This window comes from Lampetra fluviatilis, unplaced genomic scaffold (genome assembly GCF_964198595.1).
Source record: "Lampetra fluviatilis unplaced genomic scaffold, kcLamFluv1.1 SCAFFOLD_405, whole genome shotgun sequence".
NCBI lineage: Eukaryota > Metazoa > Chordata > Hyperoartia > Petromyzontiformes > Petromyzontidae > Lampetra > Lampetra fluviatilis.
In genome coordinates, this window is record NW_027620613.1 from 25,624 (window position 1) to 48,185 (window position 22,562).

Here is a 22,562-nt window from a genome sequence, read left to right on the forward strand (position 1 = left end):
TGTTAACAATCTTTAAATAAATATGCTGGGACTTCCGGCGGAAATACGTCACGGTCGCTGGCGGTTTGCTCGACACTCCGCATCGTCAAACGGGCAGCATCGACGTCACATCCGGCAGTTGGTTACATTTTCGTTCAAAAACAAGGATGGACATTAAAACATACACCGCAGGATTTGCTGACTCTTAAAAATAACAACAATAACAACAATAACTAAATCTCGCGTTAAAAAAATTTGTTTTAATATTTAAAATATTTTAATATTAGTTAGTGACGTCACGAGACTTGAACATCCGCCCCGGATGCCCTCCGCTGCATGACGTCACGTCCGGCGACTTGCCAAAAAAACATTATTTATTGTACAATTTTTGTTTAAAAACGAGGTTCAAATATAAAAGCGTAAAACGGAGAATTTACTAACCCTGAAAGGTAACAAAAACAACTTAAGCAAGCATTATAAAAAAAAATCGATTTTATTTTTTGTAATAGTTAGTGACGTCACGTGCCGGATACGTCCGCCCTCGAACGCTGTCCACCGCACTGACGTCACATCCGGCAACCTCAACATTTTTAGTTTTTACGATTTTGTTTAAAAACGAGGCATAAATAATAAAACAGCGCACAATTTGCTTGACTCCTTTCGTGTTAACCTAAAGCACGCGTCTAAACAATTTGAATTTATAAAATATATATTTAAATTAGTGACGTCACGCGACGAGAACGTCCGCCTCGCCCCTCCCTCCCGAGATGTAGTCCGCCGCATTGACGTCACATCCGGCAAGCCAAACCAATTTTTTTTTGTATTTTATTAAACCGAGGCACAAAAATAAAACGGCGCATAACTAACAGAACAACAAGTTAATTACAACCTAAAGCACGCGTCGAAAAACAAATCGACTTAATTATAAAGTTTTAATTAATTTAACCGCCGGCGGAAGTGACGTCATCGGGCCCGCCATTTCGTTCTTCAGCAGTGACCGGGTCCACCTTGCCGCGTTCGGCTTCGCAAGATTCTGAGGAGAAAATTTTTGTTAAAACAAAAATTAAATTAAAAGTTATCGTCGTTAATTTTTGGTTTAATTAACCAACACCTCAACAATGCTGCGTCTCACTCGCTCTGCTCTTGCGATCTCAGGTGCCTAAATATTCTATTTTTAAGCGATACCTCAGGCGGTCAACCCTCTGTGGGTGGTTCAATAAAATTAAACTTTACAGATTATAATCTTAATAACGATGATGATTTTAAGCTTTCGTGACTGCAGACATCCGTACTCTTTGGTTCTTTCGGTAAATGAAATCGAATAAAACGAATCGCGACGTTTCGATCGCAACACAAGCGGTCGAAACGTCGTGATTTGTTTATATTTAATTCCTAACGACGTGACTTTACCGAGAGAACCAACGAGTATGAACGTATGGTTAATATTGTTAGGTTTTTCGGTAAAGTCACGTAGGTAAAACATTTAAATTAATAAAATAAAATCACGACGTTTCGGAGGCAACACAAGCTTCCGTCTTCAGGTGGAACCGTCACAGCGCCGATTGCTGTATTTTTATTTTACTTTTATTAAATTAAATGTTTTACCTACTTGACTTTACCGAAAAAACCTAATAATATGAATCCTTGCAGTCACGAAAGCTTCAAATCTAGAACGTATGGTTAATAGCTTCCCGCGGCTCTGTTGCTAATTCTCAGAAGTGTTCATAATCAACGTTTTTGGGTTAGATCGCGTTATTTATATAAATATAAAAAACGCGTTATTCATAAAATAAAGAACGCGCTATTTGTTAAATAAATAACTCGCTATTTTTTATTAATAAAAAAATTACGTGCTATTTATTATTATAAATAACGCGTTTTTATAGATATAAATAAATAACGCGTTATTTATAAATAAAAAATAAATAACGCGATCTAACCCAAAAACGTTGATTATGAATAATATTAGTAGCGAAAGCTTACGTGTCTCGGAAGTGTAAAAAAAAATGTTTTGAGAACCACCCTGTAGATAGTTCGATGTAAAGCTTCTTTCGTGACTGCAAGGATTCATCTTCTTGGTTCTGTCGGTAAAGTCACCACGTAGAAGGGAAATAATAAAATAATAAAAATCAAACATAATAAAATACTATTTTAAAATAATAAAAATAAAACATAATAAAATAAAAAATTGAAATAATAAAAATAAAAATTATAAAATACAATTTTTAAATAATAAAAATAAAACGTAATAAAATACAATTCTCACGACGTTTCGGCCACAACGCAAGCAGCCGTCCTCAGGTGAAGAACAGGTCTGTCGAGAAGACAGCGTCTGAATGACGGCTGCTTGTGTTGTGGCCGAAACGTCGTGAGAATTATTTTATAACGTTTTATTTTTATTATTTTATTGCTTCCCTTCTACGTGGTGACTTTACCGAAAGAACCAAGAAGATGAATCCCTGCAGATAGTTTATTAATAGTTAATATTGAGAAAGGTGAGTGGGGGGGGTTAGAGGTTAATGAATGGAGGGGGGGGTGTCACAAGACGTTTGGACAGCTTTGTGTACAGCGACTCTGTGCGGTCAGCCGTGAACATCTGTGGGTGTCTGTGGGTGTCTATGGGTGTCTGTGGGTGTCTGTGGGTGTCTGTGGGTGTCTGTGGGTGTCTGTGGGTGTCTGTGGGTGTCTGTGGGTGTCTGTGGGTGTCTGTGGGTGTCTGTGGGTGTCTGTGGGTGTCTGTGGGTCTGTGGGTGTCTGTGGGTGTCTGTGGGTGTCTGTGGGTGTCTGTGGGTGTCTGTGGGTGTCTGTGGGTGTCTGTGGGTCTGTGGGTGTCTGTGGGTGTCTGTTGGTGTCTGTGGGTGTCTGTGGGTGTCTGTGGGTGTCTGTGGGTGTCTGTGGGTGTCTGTGGGTGTCTATGGGTCTGTGGGTGTCTATGGGTCTGTGGGTGTCTGTGGGTGTCTGTGGGTGTCTGTGGGTGTCTGTGGGTGTCTGTGGGTGTCTGTGGGTGTCTGTTGGTGTCTGTGGGTGTCTGTGGGTGTCTGTGGGTGTCTGTGGGTGTCTATGGGTCTGTGGGTGTCTGTGGGTGGCTGTGGGTGTCTGTGGGTGTCTGTGGGTGTCTGTTGGTGTCTGTGGGTCTGTGGGTGTCTATGGGTCTGTGGGTGTCTGTGGGTGTCTGTGGGTGTCTGTGGGTGTCTGTGGGTGTCTGTGGGTCTGTGGGTGTCTATGGGTCTGTGGGTGTCTGTGGGTGTCTGTTGGTGTCTGTGGGTCTGTGGGTGTCTGTGGGTCTGTGGGTGTCTATGGGTCTGTGGGTGTCTGTGGGTGTCTGTGGGTGTCTGTGGGTGTCTGTGGGTGTCTGTGGGTGTCTGTGGGTGTCTATGGGTCTGTGGGTGTCTGTGGGTGTCTGTGGGTGTCTGTGGGTGTCTGTGGGTGTCTGTGGGTGTCTGTGGGTGTCTGTGGGTGTCTGTGGGTGTCTATGGGTCTGTGGGTGTCTGTGGGTGTCTGTGGGTGTCTGTGGGTGTCTGTGGGTGTCTGTGGGTGTCTGTGGGTGTCTGTGGGTGTCTGTGGGTGTCTGTGGGTCTGTGGGTGTCTGTGGGTGTCTGTTGGTGTCTGTGGGTGTCTGTGGGTGTCTGTGGGTGTCTGTGGGTGTCTGTGGGTGTCTATGGGTCTGTGGGTGTCTGTGGGTGTCTGTGGGTGTCTGTTGGTGTCTGTGGGTCTGTGGGTGTCTGTGGGTCTGTGGGTGTCTATGGGTCTGTGGGTGTCTGTGGGTGTCTGTGGGTGTCTGTGGGTCTGTGGGTGTCTATGGGTCTGTGGGTGTCTGTGGGTGTCTGTTGGTGTCTGTGGGTCTGTGGGTGTCTGTGGGTCTGTGGGTGTCTATGGGTCTGTGGGTGTCTGTGGGTGTCTGTGGGTGTCTGTGGGTGTCTGTGTCTGTGGGTGTCTGTGGGTGTCTATGGGTCTGTGGGTGTCTATGGGTCTGTGGGTGTCTGTGGGTGTCTGTGGGTGTCTGTGGGTGTCTGTGGGTGTCTATGGGTCTGTGGGTGTCTGTGGGTGTCTATGGGTCTGTGGGTGTCTGTGGGTGTCTGTGGGTGTCTGTGGGTGTCTGTGGGTGTCTGTGGGTGTCTATGGGTCTGTGGGTGTCTGTGGGTCTGTGGGTGTCTGTGGGTGTCTGTGGGTGTCTGTGGGTGTCTGTGGGTGTCTATGGGTCTGTGGGTGTCTATGGGTCTGTGGGTGTGTGTGGGTGTCTATGTGTCTGTGGGTGTCTATGGGTCTGTGGGTGTCTGTGGGTGTCTGTGGGTGTCTGTGGGTGTCTGTGGGTGTCTGTGGGTGTCTATGTGTCTGTGGGTGTCTGTGGGTGTCTATGGGTCTGTGGGTGTCTATGGGTCTGTGGGTGTGTGTGGGTGTCTATGTGTCTGTGGGTGTCTATGGGTCTGTGGGTGTCTGTGGGTGTCTGTGGGTGTCTATGGGTCTGTGGGTGTCTGTGGGTGTCTGTGGGTGTCTATGGGTCTGTGGGTGTCTGTGGGTCTGTGGGTGTCTGTGGGTGTCTGTGGGTGTCTATGGGTCTGTGGGTGTCTATGGGTCTGTGGGTGTGTGTGGGTGTCTATGTGTCTGTGGGTGTCTATGGGTCTGTGGGTGTCTGTGGGTGTCTGTGGGTGTCTATGGGTCTGTGGGTGTCTGTGGGTGTCTGTGGGTGTCTATGTGTCTGTGGGTGTCTGTGGGTGTCTATGGGTCTGTGGGTGTCTATGGGTCTGTGGGTGTCTATGGGTCTGTGGGTGTGTGTGGGTGTCTATGTGTCTGTGGGTGTCTATGGGTCTGTGGGTGTCTGTGGGTGTCTATGGGTCTGTGGGTGTCTGTGGGTGTCTGTGGGTGTCTATGGGTCTGTGGGTGTCTGTGGGTGTCTATGGGTCTGTGGGTGTCTATGGGTCTGTGGGTGTCTGTGGGTGTCTATGGGTCTGTGGGTGTCTATGGGTCTGTGGGTGTCTGTGGGTGTCTATGGGTCTGTGGGTGTCTATGGGTCTGTGGGTGTGTGTGGGTGTCTATGTGTCTGTGGGTGTCTATGGGTCTGTGGGTGTCTGTGGGTGTCTGTGGGTGTCTATGGGTCTGTGGGTGTCTGTGGGTGTCTGTGGGTGTCTATGGGTCTGTGGGTGTCTGTGGGTGTCTATGGGTCTGTGGGTGTCTATGGGTCTGTGGGTGTCTGTGGGTGTCTATGGGTCTGTGGGTGTCTATGGGTCTGTGGGTGTCTGTGGGTGTCTATGGGTCTGTGGGTGTCTATGGGTCTGTGGGTGTGTGTGGGTGTCTATGTGTCTGTGGGTGTCTATGGGTCTGTGGGTGTCTGTGGGTGTCTGTGGGTGTCTATGGGTCTGTGGGTGTCTATGGGTCTGTGGGTGTGTGTGGGTGTCTATGTGTCTGTGGGTGTCTATGGGTCTGTGGGTGTCTGTGGGTGTCTGTGGGTGTCTATGGGTCTGTGGGTGTCTGTGGGTGTCTATGGGTCTGTGGGTGTCTGTGGGTGTCTGTGGGTGTCTGTGGGTGTCTGTGGGTGTCTGTGGGTGTCTGTGGGTGTCTGTGGGTGTCTGTGGGTGTCTGTGGGTGTCTGTGGGTGTCTGTGGGTGTCTGTGGGTCTGTGGGTGTCTGTGGGTGTCTATGGGTCTGTGGGTGTCTGTGGGTGTCTGTGGGTCTGTGGGTGTCTATGGGTCTGTGGGTGTGTGTGGGTGTCTATGTGTCTGTGGGTGTCTATGGGTCTGTGGGTGTCTGTGGGTGTCTGTGGGTGTCTATGGGTCTGTGGGTGTCTGTGGGTGTCTATGGGTCTGTGGGTGTCTGTGGGTCTGTGGGTGTCTGTGGGTGTCTGTGGGTGTCTGTGGGTGTCTGTGGGTGTCTATGGGTCTGTGGGTGTCTGTGGGTGTCTGTGGGTGTCTGTGGGTGTCTGTGGGTCTGTGGGTGTCTGTGGGTGTCTGTGGGTGTCTGTGGGTGTCTGTGGGTGTCTGTGGGTGTCTATGGGTCTGTGGGTGTCTGTGGGTGTCTATGGGTCTGTGGGTGTCTGTGGGTGTCTATGGGTCTGTGGGTGTCTATGGGTCTGTGGGTGTCTATGGGTCTGTGGGTGTCTGTGGGTGTCTATGGGTCTGTGGGTGTCTGTGGGTGTCTGTGGGTGTCTATGGGTGTCTATGGGTCTGTGGGTGTCTGTGGGTGTCTGTGGGTGTCTATGGGTCTGTGGGTGTCTATGGGTCTGTGGGTGTCTGTGGGTGTCTGTTGGTGTCTGTGGGTGTCTGTGGGTGTCTATGGGTGTCTATGGGTCTGTGGGTGTCTATGGGTCTGTGGGTGTCTGTGGGTCTGTGGGTGTCTGTGGGTGTCTATGGGTCTGTGGGTGTCTATGGGTCTGTGGGTGTCTATGGGTCTGTGGGTGTCTATGGGTCTGTGGGTGTCTGTGGGTGTCTATGGGTCTGTGGGTCTGTGGGTGTCTATGGGTCTGTGGGTGTCTATGGGTCTGTGGGTGTCTATGGGTCTGTGGGTGTCTGTGGGTGTCTGTGGGTGTCTGTGGGTCTGTGGGTGTCTATGGGTCTGTGGGTGTCTGTGGGTGTCTGTTGGTGTCTGTGGGTGTCTGTGGGTGTCTATGGGTGTCTATGGGTCTGTGGGTGTCTATGGGTCTGTGGGTGTCTGTGGGTCTGTGGGTGTCTGTGGGTGTCTATGTGTCTGTGGGTGTCTATGGGTCTGTGGGTGTCTATGGGTCTGTGGGTGTCTATGGGTCTGTGGGTGTCTATGGGTCTGTGGGTGTCTATGGGTCTGTGGGTGTCTATGGGTCTGTGGGTGTCTATGGGTCTGTGGGTGTCTATGGGTCTGTGGGTGTCTATGGGTCTGTGGGTGTCTGTGGGTCTGTGGGTGTCTGTGGGTGTCTATGGGTCTGTGGGTCTGTGGGTGTCTATGGGTCTTTGGGTGTCTGTGGGTGTCTGTGGGTGTCTATGGGTCTGTGGGTGTCTGTGGGTGTCTGTGGGTGTCTATGTGTCTGTGGGTGTCTGTGGGTGTCTATGGGTCTGTGGGTGTCTATGGGTCTGTGGGTGTCTATGGGTCTGTGGGTGTGTGTGGGTGTCTATGTGTCTGTGGGTGTCTATGGGTCTGTGGGTGTCTGTGGGTGTCTATGGGTCTGTGGGTGTCTGTGGGTGTCTGTGGGTGTCTATGGGTCTGTGGGTGTCTGTGGGTGTCTATGGGTCTGTGGGTGTCTATGGGTCTGTGGGTGTCTGTGGGTGTCTATGGGTCTGTGGGTGTCTATGGGTCTGTGGGTGTCTGTGGGTGTCTATGGGTCTGTGGGTGTCTATGGGTCTGTGGGTGTGTGTGGGTGTCTATGTGTCTGTGGGTGTCTATGGGTCTGTGGGTGTCTGTGGGTGTCTGTGGGTGTCTATGGGTCTGTGGGTGTCTGTGGGTGTCTGTGGGTGTCTATGGGTCTGTGGGTGTCTGTGGGTGTCTATGGGTCTGTGGGTGTCTATGGGTCTGTGGGTGTCTGTGGGTGTCTATGGGTCTGTGGGTGTCTATGGGTCTGTGGGTGTCTGTGGGTGTCTATGGGTCTGTGGGTGTCTATGGGTCTGTGGGTGTGTGTGGGTGTCTATGTGTCTGTGGGTGTCTATGGGTCTGTGGGTGTCTGTGGGTGTCTGTGGGTGTCTATGGGTCTGTGGGTGTCTATGGGTCTGTGGGTGTGTGTGGGTGTCTATGTGTCTGTGGGTGTCTATGGGTCTGTGGGTGTCTGTGGGTGTCTGTGGGTGTCTATGGGTCTGTGGGTGTCTGTGGGTGTCTATGGGTCTGTGGGTGTCTGTGGGTGTCTGTGGGTGTCTGTGGGTGTCTGTGGGTGTCTGTGGGTGTCTGTGGGTGTCTGTGGGTGTCTGTGGGTGTCTGTGGGTGTCTGTGGGTGTCTGTGGGTCTGTGGGTGTCTGTGGGTGTCTATGGGTCTGTGGGTGTCTGTGGGTGTCTGTGGGTGTCTGTGGGTCTGTGGGTGTCTATGGGTCTGTGGGTGTGTGTGGGTGTCTATGTGTCTGTGGGTGTCTATGGGTCTGTGGGTGTCTGTGGGTGTCTGTGGGTGTCTATGGGTCTGTGGGTGTCTGTGGGTGTCTATGGGTCTGTGGGTGTCTGTGGGTCTGTGGGTGTCTGTGGGTGTCTGTGGGTGTCTGTGGGTGTCTGTGGGTGTCTATGGGTCTGTGGGTGTCTGTGGGTGTCTGTGGGTGTCTGTGGGTGTCTGTGGGTCTGTGGGTGTCTGTGGGTGTCTGTGGGTGTCTGTGGGTGTCTGTGGGTGTCTGTGGGTGTCTATGGGTCTGTGGGTGTCTGTGGGTGTCTATGGGTCTGTGGGTGTCTGTGGGTGTCTATGGGTCTGTGGGTGTCTATGGGTCTGTGGGTGTCTATGGGTCTGTGGGTGTCTGTGGGTGTCTATGGGTCTGTGGGTGTCTGTGGGTGTCTGTGGGTGTCTATGGGTGTCTATGGGTCTGTGGGTGTCTGTGGGTGTCTGTGGGTGTCTATGGGTCTGTGGGTGTCTATGGGTCTGTGGGTGTCTGTGGGTGTCTGTTGGTGTCTGTGGGTGTCTGTGGGTGTCTATGGGTGTCTATGGGTCTGTGGGTGTCTATGGGTCTGTGGGTGTCTGTGGGTCTGTGGGTGTCTGTGGGTGTCTATGGGTCTGTGGGTGTCTATGGGTCTGTGGGTGTCTATGGGTCTGTGGGTGTCTATGGGTCTGTGGGTGTCTGTGGGTGTCTATGGGTCTGTGGGTCTGTGGGTGTCTATGGGTCTGTGGGTGTCTATGGGTCTGTGGGTGTCTATGGGTCTGTGGGTGTCTGTGGGTGTCTGTGGGTGTCTGTGGGTCTGTGGGTGTCTATGGGTCTGTGGGTGTCTGTGGGTGTCTGTTGGTGTCTGTGGGTGTCTGTGGGTGTCTATGGGTGTCTATGGGTCTGTGGGTGTCTATGGGTCTGTGGGTGTCTGTGGGTCTGTGGGTGTCTGTGGGTGTCTATGTGTCTGTGGGTGTCTATGGGTCTGTGGGTGTCTATGGGTCTGTGGGTGTCTATGGGTCTGTGGGTGTCTATGGGTCTGTGGGTGTCTATGGGTCTGTGGGTGTCTATGGGTCTGTGGGTGTCTATGGGTCTGTGGGTGTCTATGGGTCTGTGGGTGTCTATGGGTCTGTGGGTGTCTGTGGGTCTGTGGGTGTCTGTGGGTGTCTATGGGTCTGTGGGTCTGTGGGTGTCTATGGGTCTTTGGGTGTCTATGGGTCTGTGGGTGTCTATGGGTCTGTGGGTGTCTGTGGGTGTCTGTGGGTGTCTGTGGGTCTGTGGGTGTCTATGGGTCTGTGGGTGTCTGTGGGTGTCTGTGGGTCTGTGGGTGTCTGTGGGTGTCTGTGGGTGTCTGTTGGTGTCTGTGGGTGTCTGTGGGTGTCTATGGGTGTCTATGGGTCTGTGGGTGTCTATGGGTCTGTGGGTGTCTGTGGGTCTGTGGGTGTCTGTGGGTGTCTATGTGTCTGTGGGTGTCTATGGGTCTGTGGGGGTCTGTGGGTCTGTGGGTGTCTATGGGTCTGTGGGTGTCTGTGGGTGTCTGTGGGTGTCTGTTGGTGTCTGTGGGTGTCTGTGGGTGTCTATGGGTGTCTATGGGTCTGTGGGTGTCTATGGGTCTGTGGGTCTGTGGGTGTCTATGTGTCTGTGGGTGTCTATGGGTCTGTGGGTGTCTATGGGTCTGTGGGTGTCTATGGGTCTGTGGGTGTCTATGGGTCTGTGGGTGTCTATGGGTCTGTGGGTGTCTATGGGTCTGTGGGTGTCTGTGGGTGTCTATGGGTCTGTGGGTCTGTGGGTGTCTATGGGTCTGTGGGTGTCTATGGGTCTGTGGGTGTCTATGGGTCTGTGGGTGTCTGTGGGTGTCTGTGGGTGTCTGTGAGTGTCTATGGGTCTGTGGGTGTCTATGGGTGTCTATGGGTCTGTGGGTGTCTGTGGGTGTCTGTGGGTGTCTATGGGTCTGTGGGTGTCTGTGGGTGTCTATGGGTGTCTGTGAGTCTCTGTGAGTGTCTATGGGTCTGTGGGTGTCTATGGGTGTCAATGGGTGTCTATGGGTCTGTGGGTGTCTATGGGTGTCAATGGGTGTCTATGGGTCTGTGGGTGTCTGTGGGTGTCTATGGGGGTCTGTGGGTGTCTATGGGTCTGTGGGTGTCTATGGGGGTCTGTGGGTGTCTATGGGGGTCTGTGGGTGTCTGTGGGTGTCTATGGGTGTCTGTGGGTGTCTATGGGTGTCTGTGGGTGTCTATGGGTCTGTGGGTTTCTATAGATCTCTGTGGGTCTATGTGGTTCTCTGTGGGTCTGGGTGTCTCTATGGGTCTCTATTGGTCTGGGTGTCTCTATGGGTCTCTGTGGGTCTGGGTGTGTCTGGGTGTCTCTGTCGGTCTGGGTGTCTCTGGGTCTCTGTGGGTCTGGGTGTCTCTGGGTCTGGGTGTGTCTGGGTGTCTCTATGGGTCTCTGTGGGTCTGGGTGTCTCTATGGGTCTCTGTGGTTGTGGGTGTCTCTATGGGTCTGGATGTCTGTCTGGGTGTCTATGGGTCTGGGTGTGTCTGGGTGTCTCTATGGGTCTGGATGTCTCTCTGCGTGTCTATGGGTCTGGGGGGGGGGGTCTCGAGGTCTCTGGGTGGTCTGTTTGTGATGGCCTTAATCTAAGTTGTCTTGTGGTGGTGGTTGTTGTTGTTGTTTGACTTGCATCCCACTGGGATGTTTGCACACAGCGTTGGGTGTGTCACGGTGTTTTTTTTGCAACGTTTCGCTGTCTCTTCTTGGATTTTCTGTTTGCACTACAGTCACACAAAGTCACTTTAAGATGTTTTTTTTGTTCATGTGTTTTGTTTGTTGCGGTTGCACCCGATTCAAGAGCCGAATGGCTCACAGGGCTGTATACCCAATACATGAACTTGAACTTGATGTTTCTTTATGGGTCTCTGTGGGTCTGGGTGTCTCTGTGGGTCTGGGTGTCTCTGTGGGTCTGGGTGTCTCTGTGGCTCTGGGTGTCTCTGTGGGTCTGGGTGTCTCTGTGGGTCTGGGTGTCTCTGTGGGTCTGGGTGTCTCTATGGGTCTCTATGTATCTCTATGTATCTCTATGGGTCTCTATGCATCTCTATGGGTCTTTATGGGTCTCTATGGGTCTCTATGCATCTCTATGGGTCTCTATGCATCTCTATGTGTCTCTATGGGTCTTTATGGGTCTCTATGTATCTCTATGGGTCTCTATGCATCTCTATGGGTCTCTATGCATCTCTATGTGTCTCTATGGGTCTTTATGGGTCTCTATGTATCTCTATGGGTCTCTATGCATCTCTATGGGTCTCTATGGGTCTCTATTTATCTCTATGGGTCTTTATGGGGCTCTATGCATCTCTATGAGTCTCTATGTATCTCTATGTATCTCTATGGGTCTCTATGTGTCTCTATGGGTCTCTATGCATCTCTATGGGTCTCTATGGGTCTCTATGCATCTCTATGGGTCTCTATGCATTTCTATGTGTCTCTATGGGTCTTTATGGGTCTCTATGTATCTCTATGGGTCTCTATGGGTCTCTATACATCTCTATGTGTCTCTATGGGTCTTTATGGGTCTCTATGGGTCTCTATGGGTCTCTATGGGTCTCTATGCATCTCTATGTGTCTCTATGGGTCTTTATGGGTCTCTATGCATCTCTATGTGTCTCTATGGGTCTTTATGGGTCTCTATGTATCTCTATGGGTCTCTATGTATCTCTATGTGTGTCTGTGTCTCTATGGGTCTCTGTGAATCTCTATGGGTCTCTGTGTATCTCTATGTATCTCTATGGGTCTCTATGTGTCTCTATGTATCTCTATGGGTCTCTATGGGTCTCTATGTATCTCTATGTATCTCTATGGGTCTCTATGGGTCTCTATGTATCTCTATGTATCTCTATGTATCTCTATGGGTCTCTATGGGTCTCTATGGGTCTCTATGTATCTCTATGGGTCTCTATGGGTCTCTATGTATCTCTATGGGTCTTTATGGGTCTCTATGTATCTCTATGGGTCTCTATGTATCTCTAAGGGTCTTTATGTGTCTCTATGGGTCTCTATGGGTCTCTATGTATCTCTATGGGTCTCTATGGGTCTCTATGTATCTCTATGGGTCTCTATGGGTCTCTATGGGTCTCTATGTATCTCTATGGGTCTCTATGGATCTCTATGGGTCTCTATGGATCTCTATGGGTCTCTATGGATCTCTATGGGTCTCTATGGGTCTCTATGTGTCTCTAATTGTCTCTATGGATCTCTATGGGTCTCTATGGGTCTCTATGGATCTCTCTGGGTCTTTATGGGTCTCTATGTGTCTCTATGTGTCTCTATGTATCTCTATGGGTCTCTATGTGTCTCTATGTGTCTCTATGTATCTCTATGGGTCTTTATGGGTCTCTATGTATCTCTATGGGTTTCTATGGATCTCTATGGGTCTCTATGGATCTCTATGGGTCTCTATTGGTCTCTATGGGTCTCTATGGGTCTCTATGGGTCTCTATGGGTCTCTGTGGGTCTCTGTGTGTGTCTATGGGTCTCTATTGGTCTCTGTGTGTCTATGTATCTCTATGGGTCTCTGTGTGTGTCTATGGGTCTCTGTGTGTGTCTATGGGTCTCTGTGTGTGTCTATGGGTCTCTATGTATCTCTATGTATCTCTATGGGTCTCTGTGTGTGTCTATGTATCTCTATGGGTCTCTGTGTGTGTCTATGTATCTCTATGGGTCTCTGTGTGTGTCTATGGGTCTTAGAGTTTGCCCCGTAGACGCATCATCGCGCGACACTTTTAGATGTGCTTTTGCGGCCGTCTGGAACGCTCTGCTTCCCGATATTACGAAGCAGCTGGGAGCTCTGCCACTTGTAAATCATCAGCATCAGCATCCAGATTGACAAACTCATTTCTTTAGAACTGATTTTTGTGTTTCGTTTGTTAGCACGCTTGGCTACGTACGTTGGTGCGAGAGAAGGTCAACATACAGAGACACACGGAGACACCCACAGAGACACCCAGACCTGCAGACACACAGACCTACAGAGACTCACAGAGACACCCACAGAGACACCCAGACCCACACACACACAGACCTACAGAGACTCACAGAGACACCCACAGAGACACCCAGACCCACACACACACAGACCCACAGAGACACCCAGACCCACACACACACAGACCTACAGACACCCACAGAGACACCCACAGAGACACCCAGACCCACACACACACTGACCTACGGACACCCACAGAGACTCACAGAGACCTACAGACACTCAGACCTACAGAGACACCCAGACCCACAGAGACACCCAGACCTACAGAGACACCCAGACCTACAGAGACACCCAGACCCACAGAGACACCCAGACCTACAGAGACACCCAGACCCACAGAGACACCCAGACCTACAGAGACACCCAGACCTACAGAGACACCCAGACCCACAGAGACACCCAGACCTACAGAGACACCCAGACCCACAGAGACACCCAGACCTACAGAGACACCCAGACCTACAGAGACACCCAGACCCACAGAGACACCCAGACCTACAGAGACACCCAGACCCACAGAGACACCCAGACCTACAGAGACACCCAGACCCACAGAGACACCCAGACCTACAGAGACTCACAGAGACACCCAGACCCACAGACACCCAGACCCACAGAGACACCCAGACCTACAGAGACACCCAGACCCACAGAGACTCACAGAGACACCCAGACCCACAGAGACCCACAGAGACACCCAGACACACAGAGACCCACAGAGACACCCAGACCCACAGACACCCAGACCTACAGAGACACCCAGACCCACAGAGACACCCAGACCCACAGAGACACCCAGACCCACAGAGACACCCAGACCCACAGAGACCCACAGAGACCCACAGAGACACCCAGACCCACAGAGACCCACAGAGACACCCAGACCCACAGAGACACCCAGACCCACAGAGACACCCAGACCCACACAGACACCCAGACCCACAGAGACCCACACAGACACCCAGACCCAGAGACCCACAGAGACACCCATACCTACAGAGACACCCAGACCCACACAGACACCTAGACCCACAGAGACACCCATACCTACAGAGACACCCAGACCTACACAGACACCCAGACCCACAGAGACCCACAGAGACACCCATACCTACAGACACACCCAGAACTACAGAGACACCCAGACCCACAGAGACCCACAGAGACACCCATACCTACAGAGATCCTCAGACCCACAGAGACACCCAGACCCACAGAGACCCACAGAGACACCCATACCTACAGAGACACCCAGACCTACAGAGACATCCAGACCCACAGAGACACCCAGACCTACAGAGACACCCAGACCCACAGAGACCCACAGAGACACCCAGACCTACAGAGACACCCAGACCCACAGAGACACCCAGACCCACAGAGACCCACAGAGACACCCATACCTACAGAGACACCCAGACCTACAGAGACACCCAGACCCACAGAGACACCCAGACCTACAGAGACACCCAGACCCACAGAGACCCACAGAGACACCCAGACCTACAGAGACACCCAGACCCACAGAGACCCACAGAGACACCCAGACCTACAGAGACACCCAGACCTACAGAGACACCCAGACCTACAGAGACACCCAGACCTACAGAGACCCTCAGACCCACAGAGACACCCAGACCCACAGAGACCCACAGAGACACCCATACCTACAGAGACACCCAGACCTACAGAGACACCCAGACCCACAGAGACCCACAGAGACACCCAGACCTACAGAGACACCCAGACCCACCCATACCTACAGAGACACCCATACCTACAGAGACACCCATACCTACAGAGACACCCAGACCTACAGAGACACCCAGACCTACACAGACACCCAGACCCACAGAGACCCACAGAGACACCCATACCTACAGAGACACCCAGACCTACAGAGACACCCAGACCCACAGAGACCCACAGAGACACCCAGACCTACAGAGACACCCAGACCCACACAGACACCCAGACCCACAGAGACACCCAGACCTACAGAGACACCCAGACCCACACAGACACCCAGACCCACAGAGACACCCAGACCTACAGAGACACCCATACCTACAGAGACACCCAGACCTACAGAGACACCCAGACCCACACAGACACCCAGACCCACAGAGACCCACAGAGACACCCATACCTACAGAGACACCCAGACCTACACAGACACCCAGACCCACAGAGACCCACAGAGACACCCATACCTACAGAGACACCCAGACCTACAGAGACACCCAGACCCACAGAGACCCACAGAGACACCCATACCTACAGAGACACCCATACCTACAGAGACACCCATACCTACAGAGACACCCAGACCTACAGAGACACCCAGACCCACAGAGACCCACAGAGACACCCATACCTACAGAGACACCCAGACCTACAGAGACACCCAGACCCACAGAGACCCACAGAGACACCCATACCTACAGAGACCCTCAGACCCACAGAGACACCCAGACCTACAGAGACCCACAGAGACACCCAGACCTACAGAGACACCCAGACCCACAGAGACCCACAGAGACACCCAGACCCACACAGACACCCAGACCCACAGAGACCCACAGAGACACCCATACCTACAGAGACACCCAGACCTACACAGACACCCAGACCCACAGAGACCCACAGAGACACCCATACCTACAGAGACACCCAGACCTACAGAGACACCCAGACCCACAGAGACCCACAGAGACACCCAGACCCACAGAGACACCCAGACCTACAGAGACCCACAGAGACACCCATACCTACAGAGACACCCAGACCTACAGAGACACCCAGACCCACAGAGACCCACAGAGACACCCATACCTACAGAGACCCTCAGACCCACAGAGACACCCAGACCCACAGAGACCCACAGAGACACCCATACCTACAGAGACACCCATACCTACAGAGACACCCAGACCTACAGAGACACCCAGACCCACAGAGACCCACAGAGACACCCATACCTACAGAGACACCCATACCTACAGAGACACCCAGACCCACAGAGACCCACAGAGACACCCAGACCTACAGAGACACCCAGACCTACACAGACACCCAGACCCACAGATACACCCAGACCCACAGAGACCCACAGAGACACCCATACCTACAGAGACACCCAGACCTACACAGACACCCAGACCCACAGAGACCCACAGAGACACCCATACCTACAGAGACACCCAGACCCACAGAGACCCACAGAGACACCCATACCTACAGAGACCCTCAGACCCACAGAGACACCCAGACCCACAGAGACCCACAGAGACACCCATACCTACAGAGACACCCAGACCTACAGAGACACCCAGACCCACAGAGACCCACAGAGACACCCATACCTACAGAGACACCCATACCTACAGAGACACCCAGACCTACAGAGACACCCAGACCTACAGAGACATCCAGACCCACAGAGACCCACAGAGACACCCAGACCTACAGAGATACCCAGACCCACAGAGACCCACAGAGACACCCAGACCTACAGAGACACCCATACCTACAGAGACCTACAGAGACACCCAGACCTACAGAGACACCCAGACCCACACAGACACCCAGACCCACAGAGACCCACAGAGACACCCAGACCCACAGAGACACCCAGACCTACAGAGACACCCAGACCCACAGACACACCCAGACCCATCAGCCCCCCCCACCGCCCCCACAGATGATCACGTCCGGTGCGAAACAAGTCCAACTTGCAACCCCCATTGTCACGAGTAGCCACGTCTCCTCACCGTGTCTCCCTCCCCGTGACCCCCCCACACCACCACCACCGCCACCGCCGCCTCTCCCGCCAGGACGTGCGTCTGCCACGCTGCAGGCGGCACGCCACTGCCACCACGGGGCGGCCCCGGACTTCCACAAGAAGTACGGCTTCCTGCTGTTGGGGAGCAGTGTGGCGTTCTGCTCCTCCGTCTGGTTTTACGTGAGGCACACACCACACACTACACACACACTACGTGTACACACACACACTACACTGTGCTACATACACACACACACACTACGTACACACACACGCTACGTACACACACACGCCACACACACTACACACACACTACACTACACATCATTCACACACACTACACACACACTACGTGTACACACACACTACACACACTACACACACACACGACACACACACGCTACGTACACACACACACTACGTGTGCACACACACAAGAAGTACGGCTTCCTGCTGCTGGGCAGCAGTGTGGCGTTCTGCTCCGCCGTCTGGTTTTACGTGAGGCACACACCACACATATATACACACACTACACACACACTACACACACACTACACACACGCTACACACACGCTACACACAAATATACACGCTACACACATATATACACACTACACACACACTACACGCTACGTATACACACACTACGTACACACACACGCTACGTACACACACACGCCACACACACTACACACACACTACACACACACTACGTGTACACACACTACACACACACTACACACACACTACGCACACACACTACACACACACTACACACACACTACACACACACTACGTACACACACACACTACACTGTGCTACATACACACTACACACACACACACACACTACGTACACACACATATACACACTAGGTACACACACACACCACACACACTACACACACACTACACACACACTACGCACACACACTACACACACACTACACACACACTACACACACACTACGTACACACACACACTACACTGTGCTACATACACACTACACACACACACACTACACACACACACGCTACGTACACACACACACTACGTGTACACACTACACTACACATCATTCACACACACTACGTACACACACACTACACACGCTACGTACACACACTACACACACACTACACACACACTACATACACACTACACACACACACACTACACACACACTACACACACACTACACACACACACACTACACACACTACACACACACTACACACCTGTACATACACACTACACACACACTACACACACCACACACACTACACACACACTACACACACACACTACACACACATACACTACACACACACCACACACACACTACACACACATACACACACTACACACACTACACACACTACACACACACTACACACACACACTACACACCTGTACACACACACTACACACACACTACACACACTACACACTACACACACACTACACACACACACTACACACACTACACACACCACACACACTACACACACACTACACACACACACTACACACACACTACATACACACTACACACACACTACATACACACTACACACACACACACTACACACACACTACACACACCACACACACTACACACACACTACACACACACACACACACTACACACACACCACACACACACTACACACACACTACACACACACACATACACACACTACACACACTACACACACTACACACACTACACACACACTACACACACACACTACACACCTGTACACACACACTACACACACACTACACACACACTACACACACCACACACACTACACCACACACACTACACACACTACACCACACACACTACACACACACACACTACACACACACTACACACACACTACACACACACTACACACACACTACACACACACTACACACTACACACACACTACACACACACACTACACACACACTACACACACACTACACACACACTACACACTACACACACACACTACACACACACTACACACACACACTACACACCACACACACATACACACACATACACACACACTACACACACACTACACACACACTACACACACACTACACACACACACACACTACACACACACACACTACACACACACTACACACACACTACACACACACTACACACACACTACACACACACACACACACTACACACACACTACACACACACACTACACACCACACACACATACACACACTACATACACACTACACACACACTACATACACACTACACACACACACATACACACACTACACACACTACACACACTACACACACACTACACACACACACTACACACCTGTACACACACACTACACACACACTACACACACACACTACACACACACTACACACACCACACACACTACACCACACACACTACACACACACACACTACACACACACTACACACACACTACACACACACTACACACTACACACACACACTACACACACACTACACACACACTACACACACACTACACACACACTACACACACACTACACACACACTACACACACACTACACACACACACTACACACACACACTACACACACACACACACTACACACACACTACACACACACACTACACACACACTACACACACACTACACACTACACACACACACTACACACACACTACACACACTACACACACACACTACACACACACTACACACACACTACACACACTACACACACTACACACACACACACTACACACACACTACACACACTACACACACACACACTACACACACACACACACTACACACACACACACTACACACACACTACACACACACACTACACACACACACACTACACACACACACTACACACACACACACACTACACACACACACACACTACACACACACACACTACACACACACACACACACTACACACACACACACTACACACACACTACACACACACACACTACACACACACTACACACACACACTACACACACACTACACACACACTACACACACACACACACTACACACACACTACACACACACACACACACTACACACACACACTACACACACACACACACACTACACACACACACACTACACACACACACACACACTACACACACACACTACACACACACTACACACACACACACTACACACACACTACACACACACACTACACACACACTACACACACACACACTACACACACACTACACACACACTACACACACACACACTACACACACACACTACACACACACACACTACACACACACCTGTACACACACACTACACACACACCTGTACACACACACTACACACACACCTGTACACACACACTACACACACACACACTACACACACTACACACTACACACACACACTACACACACTACACACTACACACACACACTACACACCTGTACACACACACACACACCACACACACACTACACACACTACACACACACACTATACACACACACTTCACACACACACCAGACACACACTACACACACACACACACTACACACACACTACACACACACTACACACACACTACACACACACTACACACACACTACACACACACTACACACACTACACACACTACACACACACACTATACACACACACTTCACACACACACCAGACACACACTACACACACACACGTGGGGTGAGCTGTGTGTGTCTCTCTCTCTCCCCCCGTCGTGTCCCAGACCTGCACTCAGACGGGCATCTCATGGAACCTGTCCCCCATCGGCAAGGTCACACCCACGGAGTGGAAGCAGTGAACGGGGCTTGAACGGGTGTTGTGGGGGTGGGTGGGTGTTGTGGGGGTGGGTGTTGTGGCGGTGGGTGTTGTGGCGGTGGGTGGGTGTTGTGGGGGTGGGTGGGTGTTGTGGCGGTGGGTGTTGTGGGGGGGGGGGCAGGTTCAATAGACTCACCCAACTCGGCTCTTAACCAATCAGCCTCCTTCCCACTCACTCCCCCCACCACCGCCCCCCCACACACAGAGACCCAATGGACTCGCCCAACTCGGCTCTAGACCAATCACCGTCCTTCCCACTCAATCCCCATACCCCCCCCCCACACACTGAGACGCAATGGACTCGCCCAACTCGGCTCTAGACCAATCACCGTCCTTCCCACTCAATCCCCAAACCCCCCCCCCCACACACAGAGACGCAATGGACTCACCCAACTCGGCTCTAGACCAATCACCGTCCTTCCCACTCAATCCCCAAACCCCCCCCCCCACACACTGAGACCCAATGGACTCGCCCAACTCGGCTCTAGACCAATCACCGTCCTTCCCACTCAATCCCCAAACCCCCCCCCCCCACACACTGAGACGCAATGGACTCGCCCAACTCGGCTCTAGACCAATCACCGTCCTTCCCACTCAATCCCCAAACCCCCCCCCCCCACACACTGAGACACAATGGACTCGCCAACTCGGCTCTAGACCAATCACCGTCCTTCCCACTCAATCCCCAAACCCCCCCCCCCCACACACTGAGACGCAATGGACTCGCCCCAACTCGGCTCTAGACCAATCACCGTCCTTCCCACTCAATCCCCAAACCCCCCCCCCCCACACACTGAGACGCAATGGACTCGCCCAACTCGGCTCTAGACCAATCACCGTCCTTCCCACTCAATCCCCAATACCCCCCCCACACACAGAGCTACGCAATGGACTCACCCAACTCGGCTCTAGACCAATCACCGTCCTTCCCACTCAATCCCCAAACCCCCCCCCCCACACACTGAGACGCAATGGACTCGCCCAACTCGGCTCTAGACCAATCACCGTCCTTCCCACTCAATCCCCATACCCCCCCCCCCCACACACTGAGACGCAATGGACTCGCCCAACTCGGCTCTAGACCAATCACCGTCCTTCCCACTCAATCCCCATACCCCCCCCCCACACACTGAGACACAATGGACTCGCCCAACTCGGCTCTAGACCAATCACGACGTCTCTTCGCGTTCAATCCCCCCCCCCCACCCATCGCCACTCAAATGGTTTGCCCCACCGTGCCCCCCCCCCCCTCCCGTCGTCCTGTAGGTCACTTGGTTCGGTCCGAGCCGCGACCCTTAACCTCTCTCTGTGTGCGTGTGCGCACGTGACCCCGCTGGAAGGGGGGGAAGAGTTGGTCACGTGACGTCCGATTGAAATAAAAGGTGTCTACATCATTACATAACGCCGCCTGCGTTGGAGTCTCTTGTGTGTGTGTGAGTCTGTGTGTGTGTGTGAGTCTAGTGACGTGAGTGAGTCTGTGTTGTGAGTGAGTCTGTGTGTGTGTGTGTGTGAGTTGTTGTGTGTGTGCGCGAGTCTGTGTGTGGTGAGTTTGTGTGTGTGTGCGAGTCTGTGTGTGTGAGTCTGTGTGTGTGTGCAAGTCTGTGTGTGTGAGTTTGTGTGTGTGTGCAAGTTTGTGTGTGTGCGAGTCTGTGTGTGTGAGTTTGTGTGTCTAGTGCGAGTCTGTGTGTGTGAGTTTGTGTGTCTGTGCGAGTCTGTGTGTGTGAGTTTGTGTGTGTGTGCGAGTCTGTGTGTGTGAGTTTGTGTGTCTGTGCGAGTCTGTGTGTGTGTGTTTGTGTGTGTGCGAGTCTGTGTGTGTGGAGTTTGTGTGTCTGTGCGAGTCTGTGTGTGTGAGTTTGTGTGTGTGTGCGAGAGTCTGTGTGTGTGAGTTTGTGT

The 22,562-nt window shown here is 52.0% G+C and overlaps 1 protein-coding gene across 1 annotated transcript; it reads left to right on the forward strand.

The window, feature by feature from the left end:
* Positions 1-946: 946 nt before the first annotated feature.
* On the forward strand, positions 947-20,706 carry LOC144954145 (cytochrome c oxidase subunit 7B2, mitochondrial-like). Its single transcript, XM_078884713.1, has 3 exons — positions 947-1,134; positions 16,860-16,987; positions 20,578-20,706. The coding sequence occupies exons 1-3, from the start codon at positions 1,098-1,100 to the stop codon at positions 20,650-20,652; spliced, it is 240 nt and encodes a 79-aa protein (XP_078740839.1). The 5' UTR covers positions 947-1,097; the 3' UTR covers positions 20,653-20,706.
* The last annotated feature ends 1,856 nt before the right edge of the window (positions 20,707-22,562 follow it).

Bases quoted from the DNA above. Each gene is read 5' to 3' on its own strand.
- LOC144954145 (XM_078884713.1), top strand. From the start codon at position 1,098: ATGCTGCGTCTCACTCGCTCTGCTCTTGCGATCTCAG. The intron at 1,135-16,859 runs GTGCCTAAATAT...CTCTCCCGCCAG, and splicing joins CTCTGCTCTTGCGATCTCAG to GACGTGCGTCTGCCACGCTG. The intron at 16,988-20,577 runs GTGAGGCACACA...GTCGTGTCCCAG, and splicing joins GCTCCTCCGTCTGGTTTTAC to ACCTGCACTCAGACGGGCAT.